The 26084-nt window shown below is 40.8% G+C and overlaps 1 protein-coding gene across 8 annotated transcripts in view; it reads left to right on the top strand.

Annotated features, from left to right (window-relative positions):
* The window catches only part of PDE4DIP (phosphodiesterase 4D interacting protein), a 240281-nt gene that overhangs the window by 54601 nt on the left and 159596 nt on the right, over positions 1-26084 (top strand). For 7 of the 8 annotated variants that reach the window (XM_068966238.1, XM_068966236.1, XM_068966237.1 and 4 more), the window contains exons 2-3: positions 3568-3623; positions 8424-8569. In XM_068966238.1, the coding sequence (XP_068822339.1) occupies positions 3568-3623; positions 8424-8569 (202 nt within the window). Of the gene's footprint in view, positions 1-3567; positions 3624-8423; positions 8570-26084 lie in introns of those variants that run through there. The other variant, XM_068966244.1, reaches the window with a different exon arrangement.

The raw sequence follows: 26084 nt of genomic DNA, 5'->3' as shown, positions 1-26084 counted from the left end.
GATAAGGCTCACTGAGGGAAAGTTTGGTTCATTTATACATGAAAAGCATATAAGGTAAAACATGCAGGTAACAAGTAAGATAAAAATATCTTTGGGAAAGATTATACATGTTCATCTCTGCAGGAGAGCTGTACGTGCCCTCGTGAAATACATGCTTGCTGACCATGAGTCATTCATGGACTGATGTTTAAAAAAAAAAGAAATTAGAAATACTTGAATTTGGGAAACTAGGACAAGGGCATACAATTTTTTTCTGGACTTAAGTAATATAGAGAAAAATTTACCAACATATGTTACTGCTTCGTGGGTGGGTGGCGGGGCCTGACTTGGAGTTTGTCTCTACTATACCCCACTTCTCTTTGCACTTTGGTTTATCAGTTATTTTCACAAATTGCAATCCCCTTGACACATACCTTGTGTTTCTTAACCATGTGCCCCTTCTCTGGGGGAGCATCAAATTCCTTCCCAAGCTTTTGGAGCAGCTGAGTGAGCCCCACTCTGTGGCAATATGAGAGGGAACTTGAGCTGTTAATAGAGTTGAAGTGATTAAAAAAAAAGTCTCCAGAGACTACAGAAAGCCCATTAACTCAGTACTCATCCAGAGTGACCTCTCTACCCTTCTGGTTATTGCTTCATATAAGACAGGCAGTCAGCTCAGGGATGAGTGTGGGATGGGGGCGAAGGTGAAGTAGCTTGTGGCATCCATATGCATCACTTTGTTGTCACTTGCTCCTGATCTATCATGTGGAATCTTCAGAGCAAGGAGAATTGAATGAGATCATGTCTGGAAAGTTTCCCCATCCTTAGAAAGTATTAAAATGAGTTTTAATGCTACTAGTGTCTATTAGAATAAAATTGTGTAATTACTGAAGGAACCTTAGAAGTTCATGTATTTCTTTCACAAATATTTAAGGAAGCTGAAGCCTGGAGGTAAAAGAGACCTGTAAGCCCCTTAGTAGCGTTTTGTTGTTGTTCTGTCGTTAAGTCGTGTCCCAACTCTTTGCAACACAACTTAGAGATGGAAAGTGAAGTGAAGTTGCTCAGTCGTATCTGACTCTTAGCGACACCATGGACTGCAGCCTACCAGGCTCCTCCATCCATGGGATTTTCCAGGCAAGAGTACTGGGGTGGGGTGCCATTGCCTTCTCCGAACACAACAGCAAAAAGCTACATAGGTAACTCAAGACAGTGTCTTAAAGCAGAAGTGAAAGTTTTGTCTGCATTTGATCTATGCTAGAGTGACAGCCTCAGAGATCTATAAGGAGCCAAGCCAGTATCATAAATGAGCACGTGAGCTGGGATTACAAGAACAGGGAGTGACAGGGACTGTGGCAAACCGGAGAACATGTCTCTTCTATTTAAAGGCGGCAGGTTATCCCTCTATGTGGGAAGGCAGGCCCAGTATTGCCAGACCCATTCATTTTGCAAGAGACGTTAGGAATGGGTCAACCTTGTGTTGACCAAATGAAGCATGTTGGATGGGCTGAATTTGGCCTGAGGAATGACCTTGCTCCTGATGGCAGAAGTGGTTACCCAGGTCTGTGGGCTGAACATAAAGGAATTCATCCATGCATGAGTAGCAGCAACTAAGTATTTTTTTTCTCCACAAATTTTTCAAGACATTATTCTGGCTGATAGTTTCAAAATCCTTCCCTTGCTTTTTCTCAACAGAGGGAAATCCACAAGTAGTAGTTCATCTCTTTCATTTTTCACTCTCAGGGAAAATTTGTAATGAGAAGTGGAGAAGGGAAAGGGGCAGAGGGCCTGGAAGAACCACAAGCCAGTGACCTGCTTTTGAATAATAAAGAATTGCCAGGTGGTCTGTGTAATCTGGCGTGCTCTGCCTGGTACTTTTACGTCCATCTGGAACTTAGCAAAGTGAAGATTTATGCCAAGATCCAGCCCTGAGGCAGAGAAGGAAGAACACCAACAGTTTCTAAATAAATGACAGGCTCTCTTCCACCTCCCTGTGAATGTCTCCTGATTTTTTAAAAAGAGAAGCTTTCTAAGTCTCCAGCTATAGAATTATTTTTAGGACAACTAACTGGGTGTACGCGAGGGTTTAAGGAGTAAGGTAAATGTTGAAAGCATCTCTTTGTAGGATTATTGCAACTGCCTCTCTGTTTCTTGCCTTTCCCACCCAGTCTGTTGTCAAAACAGTAGCCAGCCCTTTTAAAACTTCCATCACTCAGTTCATCTTTTTTTGATGCACTAGACTCCAGTGGCTGAATTCCTTTCAGGGTCCAGAAGGGCATTGTATAATAATCTGCCCCCTGCCCGGCCTTCCTATTACCTCCCTGACCTCACCTCCTGCTACTCACTCAGCCCAGCCACACCGGTCTCCTTGTTGTTCCAGAAATGCTCCGTCATGCTTCCTCTGAAGAGCCTTTGCACTTGATGTTCTCTGCTTGGAAGACTCTTTGCCCCAACACCCACATCATTGCTTCTCAGAGACACTTAGCCTACTGAAAATTGCAACCCCCTCCTCTTCCCCATCCCTCCAGCATTGCCTACTGCTACTCCCTACCTTTTTATAGTACCTGTCCCCAATTTTTTATAGTACCTGTCCCCAATTGTTACTATACATTTTGCTTTTTTATTTCCTTTTATATAAGTTCCATGAGTGCAGGTGTTTTGGTCTGTTTTGTTCACTGCTACATTTGTAGACCTTAAAACCAGTGCCTAAAATCATAGTAAGTGCTTGACAAGCATTTGTTGAATACATTTTGAGGTTTTTTTTCCCTTCTCTTCTAGGGATAGTGGTCTTCACTGTGCTGGACAGATATAGATCTTGCTACCGCATTGTAGTGTTTTTAACATTTCCATTAGTAGACTTTTGTTTGTTTCTCAAGTGTTCTGGATCAATTTTACTTCCTAAGCATATGGATTTTTTTTGCTTCTCTGCATTTCTACCATCTTTTCGTTTAGTTAAAACTATCCCAGCTTCTTGTTTTCTCCATCTTCTCTTGTTCCTTCTACACAATGCCACTCAGCAGTCAGAATGATCTAAAGTCTAAATCTGATCAATTACCATTCATTTCCTCATTTAAACTCCTTCAGTGGTTTTCCATTGCCCTGCACATAAATCTCACATGCTCACGCCATCCCTCAAGGCCCTGCATGGTCTGGTTGCAGCCCTGGCTTTCTCTGTTCCTCTAACAGGCCAAGTTCCTCCCTGACTCAGGGTCCTTGCTTTTCCCTCATGATGGAATACTCTTCTGTTTCCATTTTTCATCTGGCTGACATTCTCTTCATCTCAGTTTAAATGTTCTTTTCTCTGAATTTCTCTACTAGTTAAGTTACTCAGCATATCCCTTCAGAGCACTTGCCACAATAGTAATTCAGTGCCTGTGGAATTGTTTGTCCAGTGGCTGTCTCTGCACATCCTCAGTAGGGTGGGGCATGTCTTTGTATTTCCAGCACTTAACCCTGACACTAATACATAGTACTATAACAGCTTAATGATTGCTTGTGGAAAAATAAATAAAAACAGATGTCTTGACACTGAGGAATCGAACACTGTGTGGGATGTTACTTCATTAATGAATGATGTGCTTCTCTTCACAGAGATTATTTTGCAGAAGATGATGGGGAGATGGTACCCCGAACAAGTCATGCAGCAGGTAAGGAGATCGTGGATCTTTCTTTGCTATACTCTTGGTCTCCTGCTTATCACAAATCTCTTAAAATTTAGATCCCACCATCATGGCTGTATCTTCAGACTTTTTTTGAAATTGAAAATTTGCACAGACCACTGTAGTATATAACACACCACCTTCGCAGCACAGTGCAGTAACTCGTAACTGAAATACTTTGAACTCTTCATACTGTTAGCAGTTCTGTAATTGCAAGTTAAAGTCACTTGTAAAATGATTAAAATAGATGCTTCCACTAGAATGAAATCTCAAATATACCATTAAAATGGGTATAATAATGGTGTCAACCTCATAAGTGAGATTAGAAAAGCTCTTCAAGGACTTCCCTGGTGGTGCAATGGTTAAGAATCCTCCCTGCAAAATATTGTATGGCATCCCTTATATGTGGAATCTGAAAAGAAATGATACAGTGAATTTACGTTCAAAACTGAAAGAGATTCACAGACTTAGAGAAGAAACTTACAGTTGCTGGAGGGGAAAGAATGGGGAGAAGGGATAGTTAGGGAATTTGGGATGGACAGGTACATACTGCTGTATTTAAAATGGATAACCAACAAGGACCTACTGTATAGTATGGGGAACTCTGCTCAATATTATGTGACAACTTGGATTGGAGGGGAGTTTGGGGGAGAATGGATATACATGTATATGTATGGCTGAATCCTCTTGTTGTTCACCTTAAACTACCACAACACTGTTAATTGGCTATACCCCAATACAGAATAAAAAGTTTAAATTAAAAAAAATATTTTAAATCCTCTTTGCAATGTAAGGGACGTGGGTTTGACCCCTGATTGAGGGTAAGATCCCATGTGCCTCAGAGCAACTAAGCGCGGGAGAGTCCGAGTCTGTGCCCCACAGTGAGAGATCCAGATGACACAAGGAAGAATCTGCATGCCGCAATTTAGACCTGACTTGCAGCTGAATAAATAAATAAACATTAAAAAAAGAAAAGCTCTTAGTACAGAGCTTGTCAAGGAATAAACACCTGTAAATATTATTATTAATGTGTACATAATATATATTATTCCTGCATTAAAATTAGCTAGAGGTCTGCCTAAATTACAAAACCAAAGTGAAAATAATTCTCTTTTGGGGGCTATTTTTCACAAAAACTTTCAGTCACTAGGCGTTTTACCTACTTTGCTAAGTGATTTGCCTTTTCATACCAGCCTTGAAGCACAGATGGCTCATATGCACAATGCAGAAAAAACTTCTTGATTTGAATGTGTTAAGGACTTGGAATCATTTAAAATTAGCATTTGTAATTGTGTATGTAAAATCCATAAGTTCTAAAGGTCTACCGTACTCATTTTGAGCATGAAGATCCTCCAATTTGAGGTAAAAATTGAAAGACTAGGGCAAAAGTGGAAGGGTAAAGAAGAAATTGTCTATTATAAGCAAGGTTTTCAGTTGGGTACTTTTATTGTTTCATTTAATCCATATGAAAGCTCTATGAGGTAAACATTATTATTCCTATTTTTACAGAGGCAATGGCGCTCAGCAAAATTAAAAGATTTGCCTAAATTCCCATAATTAGCTGGTGGTCAGGATTCATAAGCAATCTTTTTTTTTTTTAAACATTTTTGGCTGTGTCTAGATCTGGTCTTTGAAGTCTCTTCTCTTTCTATCATATTCTATGAACCTAACTGTAATACATTGCTCTGTTTTATCAAATTTTATTTCATTTAATCACCTTATTTAATTTCATGTAAATGTGTAAGAAGTAATTTTTTCTAATTTATTTTAATTAAACATTTGCATTTACTTAAAAATATCAAGTTTTCAACAAAACAGGTGCACCATTATTATTATTACTATTATTATTAATTTGCAATCACAGTGTGATAAACAATTAACATTACAATTACTTTGTACTAACTGAATCAAACATGACTTAAGGTGGGAAAAAACCAAACTCTTATCTGTAACTTTCTGACTTATGTACCAATAAACCTGCTTTAAATTTCTGTGCTAGTTTAAACCCTGCTACTCTACCAGGCAAGGTTATAGGCTGTTGAAAGATACCATTAAGAACAGGGCCACCTAAAGACACATTTGATAATATATTATTTTTACAGAAATGAAAAGATACTGTACAGTGTCCAGTTTAAAACCAAACCATATAGCCTTATATTTCCTTTTTTAAAAAATCAGTGAGGTAATGAGTAGTTATGAGTAGTTAAATACTTCGAAACCAGAAAATAAAACTGCACTGGGACCACCCTATTTATATCATTATTTTCTTCTTCATCTTTCCCTTCATTGTCATCTTCCTGATAATTTTGTATACTTTTTACTTCTTTTTTAAAAACAGAGAATTCCCTTTTCTTAAATTAAAAAAAAAAAATCTGAGAAGTTGATTGAAGTATCTGGGGACATTTTCTTGCATTCCTTCTAGCAAGTTTGCAGAAAGAGAAAGCGGGAAGAAGGGAGGGGAAGCATGTACTCTCCCATCCCAGAGGTTGCCTTTTCTTTCTATTGATGGTTTCCTTTGCGAACAGAAGCCTTTTAGTTTAATGTAGTCCTACTTGGTTTTTTGTTTTGTTTTTGGTGCCCATGCATACATGGTCCATTAATTTTCAACAAAAGAGACAAGAATGTACAAGGCAGGAAGGAAGGAAAGAGAAAAGGAAAAGGGGGGAAAAAGAAAGGAAAGAAAAAGAGCACATGGTGGCATTATTGCCTCTTGGCCCCTTCAGATGGCCTTTGTCCACGTGTCTGTGTGTAACTAACTTTCTCTCAGTGGGCCTGGAGTCGCCCACAGCCCATTTCACTGTCACTTGCACTGACAGTGTCTGTAGAGCTCAGTGTGTTGTGATGTCTGCCATTCTTTCTGATTAAATAAGTTCAGTAATAAAGGCTCGCTTCTTCTTACTGTCAGTCAAGAAAAGATGTGTTTTTATATGTCTTCGACCTGAGTCTAACCCCAAGCCTGCCTTAGTCGGAGGTCATCTGTGTACTATGGTTGAAGGAAGCCCTGATTTCTTATTCCCCACAGTGTACTTCTCCAAGGCAGGCATAGGGCTGGTAGCAGCTTAGCCTTCATGAACTTCTCCCAGGGGAGTGCTTACAATGGTTAATGGAAAGATTGTGTCTCTGTCCCTTTGCCTGTTTTTCCCTTTCAGGCCTGTTATAGTCCCCTTTGCTGCTAAAATATCATGATGTTAGCATGCTGTTAGAAAGGTTGAACGGAAGGGATGTGATATTGGTTCTGCCACTTTTTAGCAGTGTGCATGCATTCTTGAGTGCTAAGTTGCTTCAGTCATGTCCAGCTCTGTGCAACTCTATGGACTGTAGCCTGCCAGGGTCCAATGTCCATGGGATTCTCCAGGCAAGAGTACTGGAGTGGGTTGCCATGCCCTCCTCCAGGGGATCTTTCCTACCCAGGGATCAAACCTGCATGCCTTATGTCTCCTGCATTGGCAGGCAGGTTCTTCACCACTTAGTGCCACCCTGGGAAGCCCTTTTAGTAGTATTGGGAAAATTTCCTGAACCTTTATTTACTCATTAGTAAAATGGATGTAATAATCACATCAGTCTATTTCAGTCTGTTTCACTGGTTGCAATAACTTTTTATTTATTTATTTATTTTTGGCTGTGAGGTGTGTGGGATCTTAGTTCCCAGACCAGGGATCAAACCTGGGCCCCCTGCAGAGAAAGCAGAGTCCTAACCACTGGACAACCAGGAAATTCTCAGCAGTTATTTATAAATGAAATAATTCATATGAAACTATTTTGTAACACCTACGACAGTGTCGGTTGTTACATTTGTTATTCCTATACTATAATCTGAAAGATTCTCTATAAAGAGATTTGTAGAAATACTTCTTAGCTAGTAGCTTGATTTTTTTTTTCAAATAAAGCTATTTCAGTTACGTTTGGTTTCATGTGACACACCACTCTAAAACTTAGTGGCTTCAAACAGGGGTCAGCAAACTGTCACCCATGGGTCCAATTGCCAGTATTTATAAATAAAGTTTTATCACAACACGGTCATGCTCATTCTCTATCATATTCTCTGCATCTGCTTTGAGCGACCAGGGCAGAGTTAAGTAGTTGTGACAGAGATCATGCCCGTGAGCCTCAAGTATTTACTATCTGGCCCTGTAAGAAAAAGTTTGCCCACTCATGGCTTAAAACAACAATGATATATTATTTCTCACAATCCTGGATGTTGGGAAACTGAACATTTCTTCTGTTAGTCTTACTTGAATTACTCAAACAGCTGCCATCCTCTGACAGCTTGTATGGGACTGAAGGTCTGAGACACCTTTTCTCAGGTGTCTGGCAGTGGTGATTGGTATCCTCATTCCCCTAGGACTTGGCCTTTATCCCCCAGGAAGGTAATCTGGGATTCTTCCCAGCATTGTGGTTGTGGGGTTCTAAGAAGGCAAGAACAGAAATGCAAAGCCTCTCAAGGCCCAATCTGTGGAATTCATCCCAAAGTGGCATTTTCATCACCATCTCTAGGTCAAAGCAAGTTACTCAGCCAACCCAGATTCAAGTGTGAGGGAAGTAGACTCCACTTTCTGATGGCAGGAGCAGGAACATCACATTATAAAGGTGCATGGACATAAACCAGTGGGCTGCGCTCGGGACCACTGTTAATAAGATCTCCTGTAGGCTACGTCGCGTGAACTGCTTCTGTGTGGCCTAGAATTGGTTCATATTTTGCAGAAACCAAATTCTGCTGGAACATGAAGGTTGGAATGTTCATGATGCCGCTATTAGGTAAAATTTTCTGTTGTTCTGTTTCACTGGCAGCTTTTCTTACTGACACCAAAGATCGAGGCCCTCCTGTGCAGTCACAGACCTGGAGAAGTGGTGACAAGGTCCCCTTTGGGCATTCCTTGAGAGCATTTGAAAGACCTCTTCAGGTGCAAACCCAGGCTCTTCGAGACTTTGAGAAGGTAAGTCACATGGGTAGGTAATCATTATTCCAGTTAGAGGGCATATGGGGATAGTGATGTCTTATAATAATATGGCCAATAGTTTACTTTGGATTATGAGTATTCTTTCCTCTTCATGGGTCACAGCTTTGTCATTGGCAAAAGGGCTTGCATAACTCAAAGACGCTATGAGCCATGCCATACAGGGCCATCTAAGACAAAAGGGTCATAGCAAAGAGGTCTGACAAAATGTGATGTGCTGGAGGACGGAATGGCAAGCCACTCCAGTATTCTTGCTTGGAGAACCCTACAGACAGTATGAAAAGGCAAAAAGATATAACACTGGAAGTTAAGTCCCCCAGATCAGAGGGTGTCCAATCTACTACTGGGGAAGAGTGGAGGGCAATTACTAATGGCTCCAGAAAGAAGGAAGTGGCTGGGCCAAAGCAGAAACGACGCCCAGTTGTGGATGTGTCTGGTGGTGAAAGTAAAGTCTGATGCTATAAAGAACATCTGAACCTGGATTACATAGGAACCTGGAATGTTAGGTCCATGAATCAAGGTAAAGTGGACGTGTTTAAGCAGGAGATGGCAAGAGGGAACATTGACATCTTAGCAATCAGTGAACTAAAATGGACGGGAATGGGTAAATTTAATTCAGGTGACCATTTTATCTGTTACTGTGGGCAAGAATCTCTTAGAAGAAATGGAATAGCCCTCATAATCAACAAAGGAGTCTGAAATGCAGTACTTGGGTGCAATCTCAAAAATGACAGAATAATCTCGGTTTGTTTCCAAGGCAAACCATTGAAGATCACAGTAATCCAAGTCTCTGTCCCATCCACTAATGATGAAGTCAAACAGTTCTATGAAGACCAACAAGACCCTATGGAACTAACACTAAAAAAAAAAAAATGTCCTTTTCATTACAGGGGATTGGAATGCAAAAGTAGGATGTCAAGTGACACCTGGAGTAACTGGCAAGTTTAGCCTTGGAGTACAAAATGAAGCAGGGCAAAGGCTAACAGAGTTTTGCCAAGAGAACACACTAGTCATAGAAAATACCCCCTTCCAACAACAAAAGAGACAACTGTATACATGGACATCACCACATAGTCAGTACTGAAATCAGATCGATTATGTTCTTTGCAGTTGAAGATGGTGATGCTCTAAACAGTCAGCAAAAACAAGACTAGGAGATGACTGTGGCTCAGATCATGAGCTCCTTATTGCAAAATTCAGGCTTAATTTGAAGAAACTAGAGAAGCCACTAGGCTATCAGGTATGACCTAAATCAAATCCCTTATGATTATACAGTGGAGGTAACAAATAGATTTAAGGGATTAGATCTGACAGAGTGCCGGAAGAACTATGGATGGAGGTTTGTAACATTGTATAGGAGGCAGTGATCAAAACCATCTCAAAGAAGAAGTAATGCAAGAAGGCAAAGTGGTTGTCTGAGGAAGTCTTACAAATAGCTGAGGAAAGAAGAGAAGCAAAAGGCAAAGGAGAAAAGCAAAGATATACCCAACTGAATTCAGAGTTCCAGAGAATAGCAAGGAGAGATACAAAAGCCTTCTAAAATGAACAATTAAAGAAATAGAGGAAAGCAATAGAGTGAGAAAGACTATAAATCTCTTCAAGAAAACTGGAGATATCAAGGGAATATTTCATGCAAGGATGGGCATAGTAAAGGACAGAAACAGTAAGAACCTAACAGAAGCAGAAGAGATTAAGAAGAGGTAGCAAGAATACACAGAAGAACTGTACAAGAAAGGTTTTAATGACTCAGATAACCACGATGGTGTGGTCACTCACCTAGAGCTGGACATCCTGCAGTGTGAAGTCAAGTGGGCCTTAGGAAGCACTACTGTGAACAAAGCTAGTGGAGGCGACAGAATTCCAGCTGAGCTATTTAAAATCCTAAGAGTTGATGCTGTGTAAGTGCTGCACCCAATTATGTTAGCAAATTTGGAAAACTCAGCAATGGCCATAGGACTGGAAAAGGTCAGTCTTCTTTCCAGTCCCAAAGAAGGACAGTGTCAAAGATTATTCTAACTACTGTACAACTGTACTAATTCACATGCTAGCAAGGTTATACTCAAGTCCTTCAAGCTAGGCTTCAACAGTATGTGAATCAAGAACTTCCAGATGTACAAGCTGGACTTAGAAAAGGCAGAGGAACCACAGATCAAATTGCCAACATTTATCATAGGGAAAGCAACGGAATTCCAGAAGAACATCTACTTCTGCTTCATTGTCTATGCTAAAGACTTTTACTTTTGTGTTGAACACAACTAAACTGTGGAAATTTCTTAAAGAGGTGGGAATACCAGAACACCTTACTTACTACCATGGACTGGCTCAAAATTGGGAGAGGAGTATGTCAACGCTGTATATTGTCATTCTGCTTTTTCAATTTATATGCAGAGTATATACATCATGAGAAATGCTGGGCTGGATGAATCACAGGCTGGAATCAAGATTGCTGGGAGAAATATCAACAACCTCAGATATGCAGATGATACCACTTTAATGGCAGAAAGTAAAGAGGAAGTAATGAGCCTATTGATGAGGGTGAAAGAGGATACTGAAAAAGCTGGCTTGAAACTCAACATTTAAAAAACTAAGATCATGGCATCTGGTCCCATCATTTCATAACAAATAGATAAGGGAAAAGTGGAAGCAGTGACAGATTTTATTTTCTTGGGCTCCAGAATCACTGTGGATGGTGACTGCAGCCATGAAATTCAAAGATGCTTGCTCCTTGGAAGAAAATCTATGGGAACCTAGACAGTATATTAAAAAAGCAGAGACATCACTGTGCCAACAAACGTGTGTGTAGTCAAAACTATGGTTCTTCCAGTAGTCATGTACAGATGTGAATGTTGGAACATAAAGAAGTCTGAGACCTGAAGAATTGATGCATTTGAATTGTGGTGCTGGAGAAGACTTTTGAGAGTCCTTTGGACAGCAAGGGTATCAAACCAGTCAATCTTAAAGGAAACCAACCCTGAATATTGGAAGGACTGATGCTGAAACTGAAGCTCCAATAATTTGGTTTCTGATTTGAAGAGCTGACTCATTGGAAAAGACCCTGATGCTGAGAAGGATTGAAGGCAGAAAGAGAAGGGGGCAGAGGATGAGATGGTTAAATAGCATCACCGATGCAATGGTCAGGAATTTGAGCAAATTCCAGGAGATAGTGGACAGAGGATCCTAGAATGCTGCAGTCCATGGGCTGGCAAAGAATTGGACATGACTTAGTGACTGAACAACAATGGCATGAGTATTCTTATCATAACGGTGTCTCTTTTAAGAGCATTTATGCCAATAATCTTACGCACTGTTAACTATGTACTGAGCACTGTGGTTCATGAGCTATCACCTGTACCACTGATTCTGTCTTATCATTTTTATCCCTGGATTACTTCTCAGATAAATTTAGGGAGTTTAAATGGCACCCTGAGAATCTGTAGCTTGGCTGTGCTGAACCCAGGAGATCTAGTCAATTGGTTAGCATTACATTCTCTGTTGCTGGCTTGGAGCACTCTGGGTATCTGGATACTGTTTGCACCATGAGTTGGCTCAACCACAGCTGTTGGCTTCTCAACAAGAATCTGGCATTGTTGCTTGAAACTCCTGATTTAAGCCTTGAAGTGCTCTGCATCTTGATAGGGTTATCCTTAGTGTTGTGTTAGTTGCTCAGTCGTCTCTCTTTGCGACCCCATGGACTGTGGCCCACCAGGCTCCTCTGTCCATGGAATTCTCCAGGCAAGAATACTGGAGTGGGTTGCCATTCCCTTCTCCAGGAGATCTTCCTGATCTAGGGTTCGAAGCCAGGTCTCCTGCATTACAGGCAGATTCTTTACTGTCTGAGTCACCAAGGAAGCTTGGCCAAAAATAAAATTACTGACAATGTAACACATGCTACCAGCTTCCTGTGCCCTGGCTTGATCCAAGGAAGTCTGCACAATAGAACCTATCTACTGGAATTTGCAGGTGGCTCAGTGGTAAAGAACCTGCCTGCCAATGCTGGGGACCTGAGATGCAGGTTGGATCCTTGGGTTGGGAAAATCCCCTGGAGAAGGAAATGGCAACCCATTCCAATGTTCTTGTCTGGAGAATCCCATGGACAGAGGAGCTTGGAGGGCTACAGTCCATAGGTTCGGAAAGAGTAGGACAGGACTTAGCAACTGAGCACAGCATGGGAATTTGTATGACCTGGAAAGAGCACCCAGGATTTCTCACATCCCTGTGAGCTAAAAAAAGAAAAAGCTCTCTGATGCCCCCTGGGGGTTACCCAGGAATTGGGACGCACATGATTATTGTGTAAAAATTGCCCCGAGATGTGTGGGTTTCTTTCATTCTTGAATGGATAGCTTTTGATATAAAATAATAAACATTCCATTTCAAAAAAGGGTTACTAAAGCAGTATTGACATGAGTTTACCCCCCTCTTTTCTCAATGTGTAAATGGAAATGTTTCACTAGGACCTAATAAACCAGACATTCCTGTGGATAAAGAATATGTTCCATATAATGTGTGCCTGAGAATTGAAACAGCCTACTCTTGTTTTTTTTTTTTTTTCTTTTTGCTCAGAGTTGTCATGGTTACTGTTTAAAAAAAAACACAGAGTTCGCAGGAATATTAAATGGCTTTTGAGGACCAAACCTCTGAACAGCTGTGGTGCTGGTAGTGGGAGTGGGGGTTGTACCATCCAGCCCCTTCCTCTTTGTTCTCCTTTTGCATCTGCTGCAGTGCAGAAAGGGTGAGCAGAGCTGTGTGCGTGTGTCCTGTGCGTGTTAAGTTGCTTCAGTTGTGTCTGACTCTTTGTGACCGTATGGACTATAGCCCCCCCCCAGGCTCCTCTGTCCATGGGATTCTCCAGGCAAGAATACTGGAGTGGGTTGCCATGCCCTCCTCCAGGGGATCTTCCCAACCCAGGGATCGAACCAGCATCTCTTACGTCTCCTGCATTGGCAGGTGGGTTCTTTACCATTAGCGCCACCTGCAGCACCTCTCAAAGCTGTGTGGGTGCTCTCTGAAAGGCCGTCTGCCTACATGTGCCTTGGGGTTGAGTGGTGATTTGGCCTGTAGAAATGAAGGATGTCACTTCCACTGATAGGATGGATGGCCGGATGCTTTGAGAGAGGACAGAATAATAGGCTGAGCTGGTTGATGAGCAGGGGTCAGCTGACTTTCACCTGTGTAGTCCTAAGTCTTTTTCTCTTAGCATTCAGGTCTAATACTGCTGATTGGTCTTTACTGCTCAATGCTGGGAACCATTGACAGAAATCAAGCTAGGATCCAGTTGTTGTTTTTCAGTCACTAAGTCATGTGTGACTCCTTGTGACCCCATGGACTATAGCTCACCAGGCTCCTCTGTCCTCTACTATCTCTTGGAGTTTGCTCAGATTCATGTTCATTGAGTCGGTGATGCTATCTAACCATCTCATGCTCTGCTGCCCTCTTCTCCTTTTGCATTCAATCTTTCCCAGCATCAGAGTCTTTTCCAATAAGTCAGCTCTTTGCATCAGGTGGCCAAAGTGTTGGAGCACTTGATGCAAAGATGAAGAGAAAAGGCCAGTAAGAGATATATCTTAAATATCTCTCCTCTACATGGTCAAGCACTAAGTAAATAACAGAAAGGCTACAACATACATATTTGTCAGAAAGGTCATTGTCAGTAAACCGAGCTCACAGGTCTGTTCATTCTTACATCCATTCATCCATCCATCCATTCTGTAGACTTTAAATGATAGCACCTGCTGTATGAAGAACCTCCATGAAAGGATTTGAAAATTAGAGGAGACATTAGTTAGAAAAGAAGTGTAGGAGGGAGAGGAACACATTCCAGTGTTCTACCCTAAAACTCTAAATAACATGATATTTCTCTAAAGTTTAAATCATGCATTCAGTAGCCTTGGGATAAAAGTTGAGAGCTATACTTGGAAAGGGGAAAGGGAAATATTAATGCTGAAAGTTTTGTGCCAGAGAAGGGTCGGCTGCTTCAGGGCATGAAGCAAACAGCTAGGGGATACAGGCCTGGGCTGAGCAGTCAGGAATCCATCCGTCTTAGTCCACTCAGGCTGCTATAACTGAGACTGGGCAGCTTACAAATAACTTTATTTCTCACAGTCTTGAAGGCTGGAAGTCCAAGAATGGGGCACCAGCATGGTGGCTCAGAAGATAAAGAATTCACCTGCCATGCAGGAGACTCAGGTTCGATCCCTGGATTGGGAAGATGCCCTGGAGAAGGGAATGGCAGCCCACTCCAGTATTCTTGCCTGGGGAATTCCATGGACAGAAGAGTCTGGGGGGCTACAGTCCATGAGGTTGCAAAGACTCTGACACGACTGAGCCACTAACACTTTCACTGTCATGGTTACCTTCTGGTTAGGGCCCTTTCATTGGTTCATAGCTGATGCCTTCTCACTATTTTCTTACCTGGCAGAAGGCGTTAGAGATCTCTCTGAAGTTTCTTTTATAAGATACTAATCCCAAAGGCCCATCTCCTAATACAGTACTATCGTCCACGAGGAGTAGGATTTCAGCATGTGAATGAGGGGGCTTGCACATTCAGACCATGACACCATCCTGACTTCAGTTATCCTGCAACAAACACTTGACCACTGTAAATAAAATGCCATTCCTATCCTTAGCTATAATCTACTAGGAAGTACAGACATTGCATTAAGTATAATACAAGATGTCATCATCATAAAGATAAGGACAGTGTACTCTGAGATCTTGAGAGAGAATGTTTAATTTTATTAAAGGACAGAGAAGGGCAGCCAATCAGAGGACACCTCTTTTGGGGGCTGCACATTGAGTGAGGTCTTAAAATCCAAATTAAATTTTTACCAATCAGAGAAGGAGATGATAATATTCCAGATGGAGGGGAAATTTGGGTGAAAGGAAGAGAAGTAGATTCATAAATAGACTGGGCTAGATGGATGCTATAGTCTGAATGTTTGAGTTTCCTAAAAATTCATATGTTGAGATCCAGACCCCTAGAGATGATGGCACTGGGAAGTGGGGCCTTTGGAAAGTGCTTAAGTCATAACGGGGGAGTACTCATAGATGAGATTAGTCCTTATAAAGGAGGCTCCAATTATACTAAATTATAATTATTAGAAATATAAAAGGTACAAATGTATGATACAGTAATATATGTGCTTCTTTGTTAATCTTTAAATAACAATGTCTACCAGCGTACCTAATAATTAAACATAAGTAATGATGGGTATTAAATGTCATTTTGAGATCTACAACAATAATAATGCATCATGAAAATATCGTCAATTTCTATAGAAACTGTCTGGCACTGATGTCCACATTCATAATGGAAGAAAACATGTAAATAAAGATGTCACTTTTCTCACTAAAAAAAAAAAAAAAAAAAGCTCCAGAGAGATGCCTAGCCCCTTCCACCATGGAGGATACAAGGAAACATCTGTGACCCAGAAGAGAACCCTCCCCTGGCCAGGCTGGAACCATGATCTTAGACTTCTAGGCTCCAGAACTGTGAGAAATAAACTTCAGTTGTTTACAAGCTGCGCAGTCTGTGGGATTTCCCTAAAGCAGACTAAACAGACTTAGTTAAGGGAGGTAAGGAGGGAGACTTGGAGCAAGGAAAGAAGTAATAGTAAAGGTACTCAATCAGTAAAAAGTGATTGATCAGTAATATGATGGCTTCTGAAATATTTGTTGATGCAGGAAATTCTAGGGGAAAGAGCCGTTGATTCCAGAGTAAGCAATAATAAACTAAAAATGTAAATACTGGTACATTATGGAAAATACATCATTGGTCAGTTAACAAGTGGAAGTGACAGCATCTTTCTTCAGTATGTTGATGCAGAAAGAAGGGGCAAAGGGAACAGAGCTTCCAAGATACAGTTTCTTCCCTTTTCTTGCATTCTCTTTCCCGACCAACAGTATGAGTGGGTAGAGAAGGACGAGCACGGTGAGGGAGTCAGAAATAGTGACACAGGTGAGCCTATTCAACTTTACTCTGGTAGGTGTAAATTAACAGGCATTGTTTCCCGTGGTAAAAAGAGTTTCGCTTAGTATGTATGCTTCATTTGTACTTTTTGAAAGAGTGAATTAATTTTAAACCTTGTCAACTTTATTATTTTTTTATATTTACTTACTCATTTATTTCTGCCTGCAATGCAGGAGACCTGGGTTTGATCCCTGGGTTGGGAAGGTCCCCTGGAGAAGGAAATGGCAACCCACTCCAGTATTCTTGCCTGGAGAATCCCATGGGCGGAGAAGCCTGGTGGGCTACAGTCCATGGGGTCAAAAAGAGTCGGAAACAACTGAGCGACTTCACTTTCACTTTCACTCATTTATTTGGCTGGGCCAGGTCTTGGTTGCAGCACAGGGGATCTAGTTCCCTGACAGAATCTTAGCCACTGGACCACCAGGAAGGCCCCATCAGATTTATTGTAAAGACACTCCCCTCTCCGCCCCATTGCCAGAGGATGCATTGATGGAGTGATTTTTGTTCTTTGCAGAACTTTAGACTTGAGAAGTGGGTTAAGTGCCTCTCAAAATAAATTGCCTTATTTTGTCTTTATGCACCTGCATGAAACAAGCATCACTGTCCCTGTTTTTAAATGAGGGACCCAAAAAGCCCAGGACCAGATGGCTTCACAGCTGAATTCTACCAAAAATTTAGAGAAGAGCTAACACCTATCCTACTCAAACTCTTCCAGAAAATTGCAGAGGAGGGTAAACTTCCAGACTCACTCTATGAGACCACCATCACCCTAATACCAAAACCAGGCAAAGATGCCACAAAAAAAGAAAACTACAGGCCGATATCACTGGTGAACAAGATGTAAAAATCCTTAACAAAATTCTAGCAAACAGAATCCAACAACATATTAAAAAGATTATACATCATGACCAAGTGGGCTTTACTCCAGTGCAAGGATTCTTCAATATTCACAAATCAATCAATGTGACACACTAGATTAACAAATTGAAAGATAAAAACCACATGATTATCTCAATAGATGCAGAGAAAGCCTCTGACAAAATTCAACATCCATTTATGATAAAAACCCTCCAGAAAGCAGGCATAGAAGGGACATACCTCGACATAATAAAAGCCATATATGATAAACCCACAGCAAACATTATCCTCAATGGTGAAAAATTGAAAGCATTTCTCCTAAAGTCAGGAACAAGACAAGGATGCCCACTCTCACTACTGCTATTCAACATAGTTTTAGAAGTTTTGGCCACAGCAATCAGAGAAGAAAAAGAAATAAAAGGAATCCAGATTGGAAAAGAAGAAGTAAAACTCTCACTGTTCACAGATGACATGATCCTCTACATAGAAGACCCTAAAGACTCCACCAGAAAATTACTAGAGCTAATCAGTGAATATATTAAAGTTGCAGGGTATAAAATTAACACACAGAAATCCCTTGCATTCCTATACACAAACAATGAGAAAACAGAAAGAGAAATTAAGGAAACAATTCCATTCACCATTGCAATGAAAGGAATAAACTACTTAGGAATAAATCTACCTAAAGAAACAAAAGGCCTATATATAGAAAACTATAAAACACTGATGAAAGAAATCAAAGAGGACACAAATAGATGGAGAAATATACCATGTTTGTGGATCGGAAGAATCAATATAGTAAAAATGAGTATATTACCCAAAGCAATCTATAGATTCAATGCAATCCCTATCAAGCTACCAACGGTATTTTTCAGAGAACTAGAACAAATAATTTCACAATTTGTATGGAAATACAAAAAAACTCAAATAGCCAAAGCAATTTTGAGAAAGAAGAATGGAACTGGAGGAATCAACCTGCCAGACTTCAGGCTATACTACAAAGCAACAGTCATCAAGGCAGTGTGGTAATGGCACAAAGACAGAAATATAGATCAATGGAACAAAATAGAAAGCCCAGAGATAAATCCATGCACCTATGGACATCTTATCTTTGACAAAGGAGGCAAGAATATACAATGGAGAAAAGACAATCTCTTTAACAAGTGGTGCTGGAAAAATTGGCCAACCACTTGTAAAAGAATGAAACTAGAACACTTTCTAACACCATACACAAAAATAAACTCAAAATGGATTAATGATCTAAATGTAAGACCAGAAACTATAAAACTCCTAGAGGAAAACATAGGCAAAACACTCTCTGATGTAAATCACAGCAGGATCCTCTATGACCCACCTCCCAGAGTAATGAAAATAAAAGCAAAAATAAACAAATGGGACCTAATTAAACTTAAAAGCTTTTGCACAATGAAGGAAATTATAAGCAAGGTGAAAAGACAGCCTTCAGAATGGGAGAAAATAATAGAAAACAAAGCAACTGACAAAGAATTAATCTCAAAAATATACAAGCAACTCCTGCAGCTCAATTCCAGAAAAATAAGCGACCCAATCAAAAAGTGGCCCAAAGAACTAAACAGACATTTCTTCAAAGACGACATACAGTTGGCTAACAAACAGATGAAAAGATGCTCAACATCACTCATGATCAGAGAAATGCAAATCAAGACCACAATGAGGTACCATCTCATGCTGGTCACAATGGCTGTGATCCAAAAGTCTACAAGCAATAAATGCTGGAGAGGGTGTGGAGAAAAGGGAACCCTCCTACATTGTTGGTGGGAATGCAAACTAGTACAACCACTATGGAAAACAGTGTGGAGATTCCCTAAAAAACTGGAAATAGAACTGCCATACAACCCAGCAATCCCACTGCTGGGCATACACACCGAGGAAACCAGCATTGAAAGAGACGCATGTACCCCAGTGTTCATCGTAGCACTGTTTACAATAGCCAGAACATGGAAGCTACCTAGATGTCCATTGGCAGATGAATGGATAAGAAAGCTGTGGTACATATACACAATGGAATATTACTCAGCTATTAAAAGAATACATTTGAATCAGTTCTAATGAGGTGGATGAAACTGGAGCCTCTTATACAGAATGAAGTAAGTCAGAAAGAAAAATACCAATATTAATGCATATATATGGAATTTAGAAAGATGGTAACGATGACCCTATATGCGAGACAGCAAAAGAGACACAGATGTAAAGAACAGACTTTTGGACTCTGTGGGAGAAGGCAAGGGTGGTATGATTTGAGAGAATAGCATTGAAACATGTATATTATCATATGTGAAATAGATCGCCAGTCCAGGTTCGATGCATGAGACAGGGTGCTCAGGGCTGGTGCACTGGGACGACCCTGAGGGATGGGATGGGGAGGGAGGTGGGGGGGAGGTTCAGGATGGGGAACACATGTACACCCATGGCTGATTCATGTGAATGTATGGCAAAAATCACCACAATATTGTAAAGTAATTAGCCTCCAATTAAAATTTAAAAAAAATAATTGAGGGACCCAGGATACATAGAAATTGTGACTTTCAGCATCATAGAGTTTATATACCACATCCTGACAGGTGATTCGGTTATTTTACATAGTCATAAGTCAAATGGCCACAGTCATGTGTTGAGAAAAATTCATTCCTGTATGCTTTCTCACTGATCACAGCACCCAATCCATCCCCAGCATCTCTGGGATGAGTGAGACTGGAGCAGCACGTAGATAATACTAGCTAATCTGTGTTGATCACTTCCTGTGTGTCAAGTAGGGTTCTAAGTATCAATATGTACAGTATCATCTCATTTAACACTCATGGCAACCCTGTGAAGAAAGCATGATCATCACCTCAATTTATAGCTGAGGAAATAAAGGCACAAAGAGAGTAACAAAGGAATTCACCCAGCGTCTCATAATACACAGAATACTTGACATTTTTTGTGACCTAAAACAGTAAGTACTTTCTGGTTGGTGATAATGAAAGTACTGGCACATATGGGACTGGAGTCATGAACTCCTCCTGTTTAGATGGGCACAGAGTGCAGTTTCATCTTTCCCAGGTAAACTGTAAAGCCATTTTATCTCCCAGTATTCTCCATCAGTTCAGTTCAGTTCAGTTGCTCAGTCGTGTCCAACTCTTTGCAACCCCATGAACCACAGCATGCCAGGCCTCCCTGTCCATCACCACTCCCAGAGTCTACCCAAACTCATGTCCATTGAGTCGGTGATGCCATCCAACCATCTCATCCTTTGTCATCCCCTTCTCCTCCTGCCTTCAATCTTTCCCAACATCAGGGTCTTTTCAAATGAGTCAGCTCTTTGCATCAGGTGGCCAAAATATTGGAGGTTCAGCTTCAACATCAGTCCTTCCAATGAACACCCAGGACTGATTTCTCCATCATATGCTTTCTATTCTGTAGTTTTGAACTGCTTGCAATTAAAAGCTGTTTCATACTCCCCAGTCTTTGTTCCAGCTATTTCCTCAGCCTGGAATACCTTTTCTCTCATATTCTTTACCTGGTTAAAGCTTGCTTATCCTTCAAGTTTTAGTTAAGGGCCTGTTTTTCCTTTGTCTTTAGGATGCCTACCCTAATTCTCCAATCTCAAAGTATATACCTAGATTCTAGGCAGTTCAAGGGCAGAGAAACCTCTTGTTCATCTTTTTCTAGTCTCTGGAATCTAGCATAATCAGAGTACACAGTCAGTGCTCAGTAGATGTTCATCAACTAAGCTAAACTTGTTGAAAAGTGTTGACATTTGTTATGTTGTATTTGTATTCCTTCAGTATTCTCTGAGTAAGTAAAATAATTCTGAGGAGGGTATAGGCAAAAAAGTCAGACACGACTTAGCAACTAAACAATAACAAGACACTTTTTAGATACTTAACATATTTTATTTCAGCTCTTCTTCAGTTCCTTTTCCTAACTTATGAGATAGATATTATATTACATTCATTATATGAGTGAGGAGACCAAGACTCAAAGAACTCCATGAAAGCTATACAGGTATAAAGTGGCAGAGCCAAGGTAATGCCAAGAGACAAGGTTCTTGGGGAAATGAAAGGACTATTCAGAAAGAGAGGTTACATTAGTGAAATGTATGCAGTTTGGTTTTATGCAAAAAATTAAATGTCAAATGCTACAGAAAAGCCATGGAGTTAGTGGATATCTGTGGTTTTAAGGTCTAGAGGAGGCCTCCACTGCCCTCCCCTGTTTACACACTCTCTAATAATGTTGTCTTTGACATGAAAATGCCAGCTAGACCAGCTGCAATGTTTGCTTAATTATAGTCTGAAGCTAGCTTTTCCGGGCAGTCTGAATCCAACCACAGTGAGTCAGCCTGTTGAGGCCCCACCCATCCTGGCAGATTTTTCCATTTGGGTCTTGAAGTCTGGTGTGAAGGTGGGGATGAGTCCTAAAAGGAACTTTTCTACCTTTATGGAGATCTGAGTTACCACATCCTGGGTTTCCTGTTCTAGTTTAAGTGAATCTGGGTCATGTCACTTCTGCCTTTAGGTCAAGCCATTTCAAGTGCTTCTTCAGTTTCTCTGTAATTATACCCTTGGAAAATGAATGCTACTGGTTAAGTGCATTTTCTTTTTCTCTTGTTTAAATTTTAGAACAGCATTTGTTCCTTAATCCACAGTGCCCCAGGCGTACTGGTGTTCATTTGACTACTGTCTTGAGACTTTCACAAAGATATTAGATGAGAAGGGAAGGAGAGTAAATCCTATAGTTTTGGCAGTCGTAAGCACAGAATATTTTTCTTCTTGTTAAACATGACTTTTCAGAGGGATTCCACACAGTCATTCCACAGAACTTGGGCAACTTTCATTCCTAAGCAACATTGCCAAAAATAGGCATCAAATGAATCACTTTTTTCTTAAGAACTATAAATAAAAAGAATGACTCTTAGTAGATGATGCAGAGATGTATACGAGTTACCATTCTCAGAGAGTATACACTCTGATTAGGGACATAAGAAATTTAAATTACACGAAATTTAACTTAAATAACATCTAAGGGAATAGAATTTCCTGGTGGCTCAGACGGTAAAGAATCTGCCTGCAATGCAGGAAACCTGGGTTCGATCCCTGAGTTGGGAAGATTCTTTGGAGAAGGGAATGGCAACCCACTCCAATATTCTTGCTTGGAGAATTCCATGGACAGAGGAGCCTGGTGGGCTATAGTCTATGGGGTCGCTAAGGATCGGACACGACTGAGCGACAAACACTAACACACACATATGCATGTAACAGAGCATCGTAGAGCAATATACTGGCTTGGAAGGATGTCTGTAATAACAATTACAAATTTAAGAATAAACAATAACAGTTTGGGTATTACATAAAATAGTTCAGTTCAGTTCAGTTCAGTCACTCAGTCGTGTTCGACTCTGTCTGACTCTTTGCGACCCCATGAATCACAGCACGCCAGGCCTCCCTGTCCATCACCAACACCCGGAGTTCACTCAGATTCACGTCCATTGAGTCAGTGATGCCATCCAGCCATCTCATCCTCTGTCGTCCCCTTCTCCTCCTGCCCCCAATCCCTCCCAGCATCAGAGTCTTTTCCAATGAGTCAACTCTTCTCATGAGGTGGCCAAAGTACTGGAGCTTCAGCTTTAGCATCATTCCTTCCAAAGAAATCCCAGGGCTGATCTCCTTCAGAATGGACTGGTTGGATCTCCTTGCAGTCCAAGGGACTCTCAAGAGTCTTCTCCAACACCACAGTTCAAAACCATCAATTTTTCAGCACTCAGCTTTCTTCACGGTCCAACTCTCACATCCATACATGACCACAGGAAAAACCATAGCCTTGACTAGACGGCCCTTTGTTGGCAAAGTAATGTCTCTGCTTTTTAATATGCTGTCTAGGTTGGTCATAACTTTCCTTCCAAGGAGTAAGCATCTTTTAATTTCATGGCTGCAGTCATCATCTGCAGTGATTTTGGAGCCCAAAAAAATAAAGTCTGACACTGTTTCCACTGTTTCCCCATCTATTTCCCATGAAGTGATGGGACTGGATGCCATGATCTTTGTTTTCTGAATGTTGAGCTTTAAGCCAACTTTTTCATTCTCCTCTTTCACTTTCATCAAGAGATCTCATTTAAAATTTTTTTCATTTTTATACAATTTTAAAATTTCCATTATTTCCATTATTAAAAATATTGGCTATTTTCTCTATTTTGTACAATATATCCTTGAGCCTATCTTACACCCAACAGTTTGTATCTCTCACTCTCTCACCCCCATATTGTCCCTCCCTCCCCACTGGTAACTCTTAGTTTGTTCTCTATATCTGTGAGTCTCCTTGTGTTGTTTTGTATTTACTAGTTTGTTGTCTTTTTTAGATTCCACATAGAAGTGACATCATAGTATTTATAAGATCTCATTTTTGAGGGAGAAAAAAATAGAAATGTCTGGAAGGACATATACCAAAATATTTAAAGTGATTAGGTCTGAGTGAGTGGATTAGCCATGCTTTTTGCCTTCTTTAGTACTTTTTGTATTATCTAAATTTTGTGTGTTCACTTTATTTGTCTAATTATTCAACAAATATTTCTAAAGTGCTTACTATATACAGCATAGTGTCTTAAGCACTGCAGATACAGTAATGAATATGCTGACATGGTTCCTGCTCTTACAGAGCTTACAGATTAGCCAATTACAACAGAATTTAATCATCACAATGCTGTGGAAGCACTCAGGAGGGGCCCTTACCCGGACTTTAGGATCAGATAGGCTTTCTTTGGGCTTCCCTGGTGGCTCGATGGTAAAGAATTCACCCTCAAAGCAGGAGATGCAATTTTAATCCCTGGGTCAGTAAGATCCCCTAGAGGAAGGCATGGCAATTCACTCCAGTATTCTTGCCTGGAGAATCCCCATGGATAAAGGAGCCTGGTGGGCTACAGTCTATAGGGTGGCAAAGAGTCTGGCATGACTGAAGTGATTGAACATGCACGCATGCAGGCTTCCTTTAGTAGTGCTTCCCAGGTGGCACCAGTGGTAAAAAACCCACCTGCCAATGCAGGAGACATAAGAGATGCAGGTTCGAACCCTGGTCGGGAAGATCTCCTGGAGGAGAGCATGGCAACCCACTTCAGTATCCTTGCCTGGACAATTCCATGGACAGAGGGGCCTAGTGAGGTCTCACAGAGTCGGACATGACTGAATCAACTTAGCATGCATGCAGGCTTCCTTTAGTAGGTAATATCTAAATCAAGTCCTTAGGGGCTAGTTGGAGATAGTGAAGTCAAAGCTGAGTAGAAATTGAAGAGGAATGACTTTGCAGGCTTACACTGCTACCCATGAAAAGTTCTGGAGGCAGCAGACAGCAAGTTCAGAAACAGAAGGCTTTTTGTCGTAGCGGAAGCACTAGAGTGTTGACTGGGGTTCAAGTTGGTTTTCTCCCCCTCTTTACTCTGAACTCACAGTCAAAGCCTTATTGTTACAGCCATGGTTGTCCATGGTATCAGTTTGAACTCATTTCTTATGCCTAGAGAAAGTCTTAGCTGTGCGTTTAAAATCACCTTCTTTGCTAGGGAAAAATGGAGAAAGAACTAATGAAAATTTAGAAAAGTAAATATTCCCCCTGAATATGAAAAGCTCAGCAAACAATCTTTCTGGGTCCAACCAGTTGTAAACAAGCAAAAGTAATTCCTGCTGGTGTTGGTCAGGCCAAACTGCAGGAGAATCTAGTTTGGAGTCTAGTTCTTGGAGCTCCCAGCATCAGAGCAGCACAACTGTTGTTTTGGCATGGAGCTCATTTAACTGTCTCTGACAGCACTATTCCTGGCTGGGGCATTTATTTTTGGTGACCAGGGAAGTTGTTATTTGTTTTGTTTTGTTTTTATATAGTTCGTACTGCTGTAACGTGATGATGACGACACTGTGTTATTCCAGGATTGGAGGTGATATGGTTATGTATCCATGGTTGGGGAAGACAGCAGAGACTTCACTGGAACCCCTGTCCTAACTACACAATGACATTGCCTAAGACAGGGTTTATTTATCGACCTGATGTAACAGCTCTGTTGTTAGCTGTCCTGCCATCAGGCCAGTTATTTCAAGAAAAGGCTGTGTAGAAGATGGGTATTTGTATGCTTCTGGGTTTAAAGGGGAAAACAATCTAATGATACTGTTAATATTTTGGCATTTAAAAAACTCTGAACTTCAAGGATTATGTTGAAATATCAGAAACAGAGTTTCAAAAGAACGATTTATTTTGCAACCCCAAAGAAAAAAAGCCAGATGTTTGTAGAGTTCTCAGTCTGCTTTCTGAGGCAGGTGTAAACAGCTGACTTCTGGAACTCTGGACAGAAACCTTGTGTGGAGGTGAAAGACCAAGTTAATCAACTTTGATTGACATTTTCCTTATTAGAATGTTCTGCAGAAGTTATGCATGTTCTTCAGAGCAGCGTAGTGAGTATGTTTCCCCTGTGTCAAAATATAAAGTGGACTGTGTGTTCTGTTTTAATGTAAGGATATTAGAAAACTTTAATTTTTGATTGTTGATATTGTTGTTCAGTCACTGAGTCATGTCTGACTCTTTGCGACCCCATGGACTGCAGCACACCAGTCTTCCCTGTCCTTCACCATCTCCCGAAGCTTGCTCAAACTCAAGTCCATTTAGTTGGTGATGCATCCA

The sequence above is a fragment of the Capricornis sumatraensis genome, chromosome 2 (genome assembly GCF_032405125.1).
Source record: "Capricornis sumatraensis isolate serow.1 chromosome 2, serow.2, whole genome shotgun sequence".
Classification (NCBI taxonomy): domain Eukaryota; kingdom Metazoa; phylum Chordata; class Mammalia; order Artiodactyla; family Bovidae; genus Capricornis; species Capricornis sumatraensis.
This window is presented reverse-complemented; position numbering and strand designations above follow the sequence as displayed.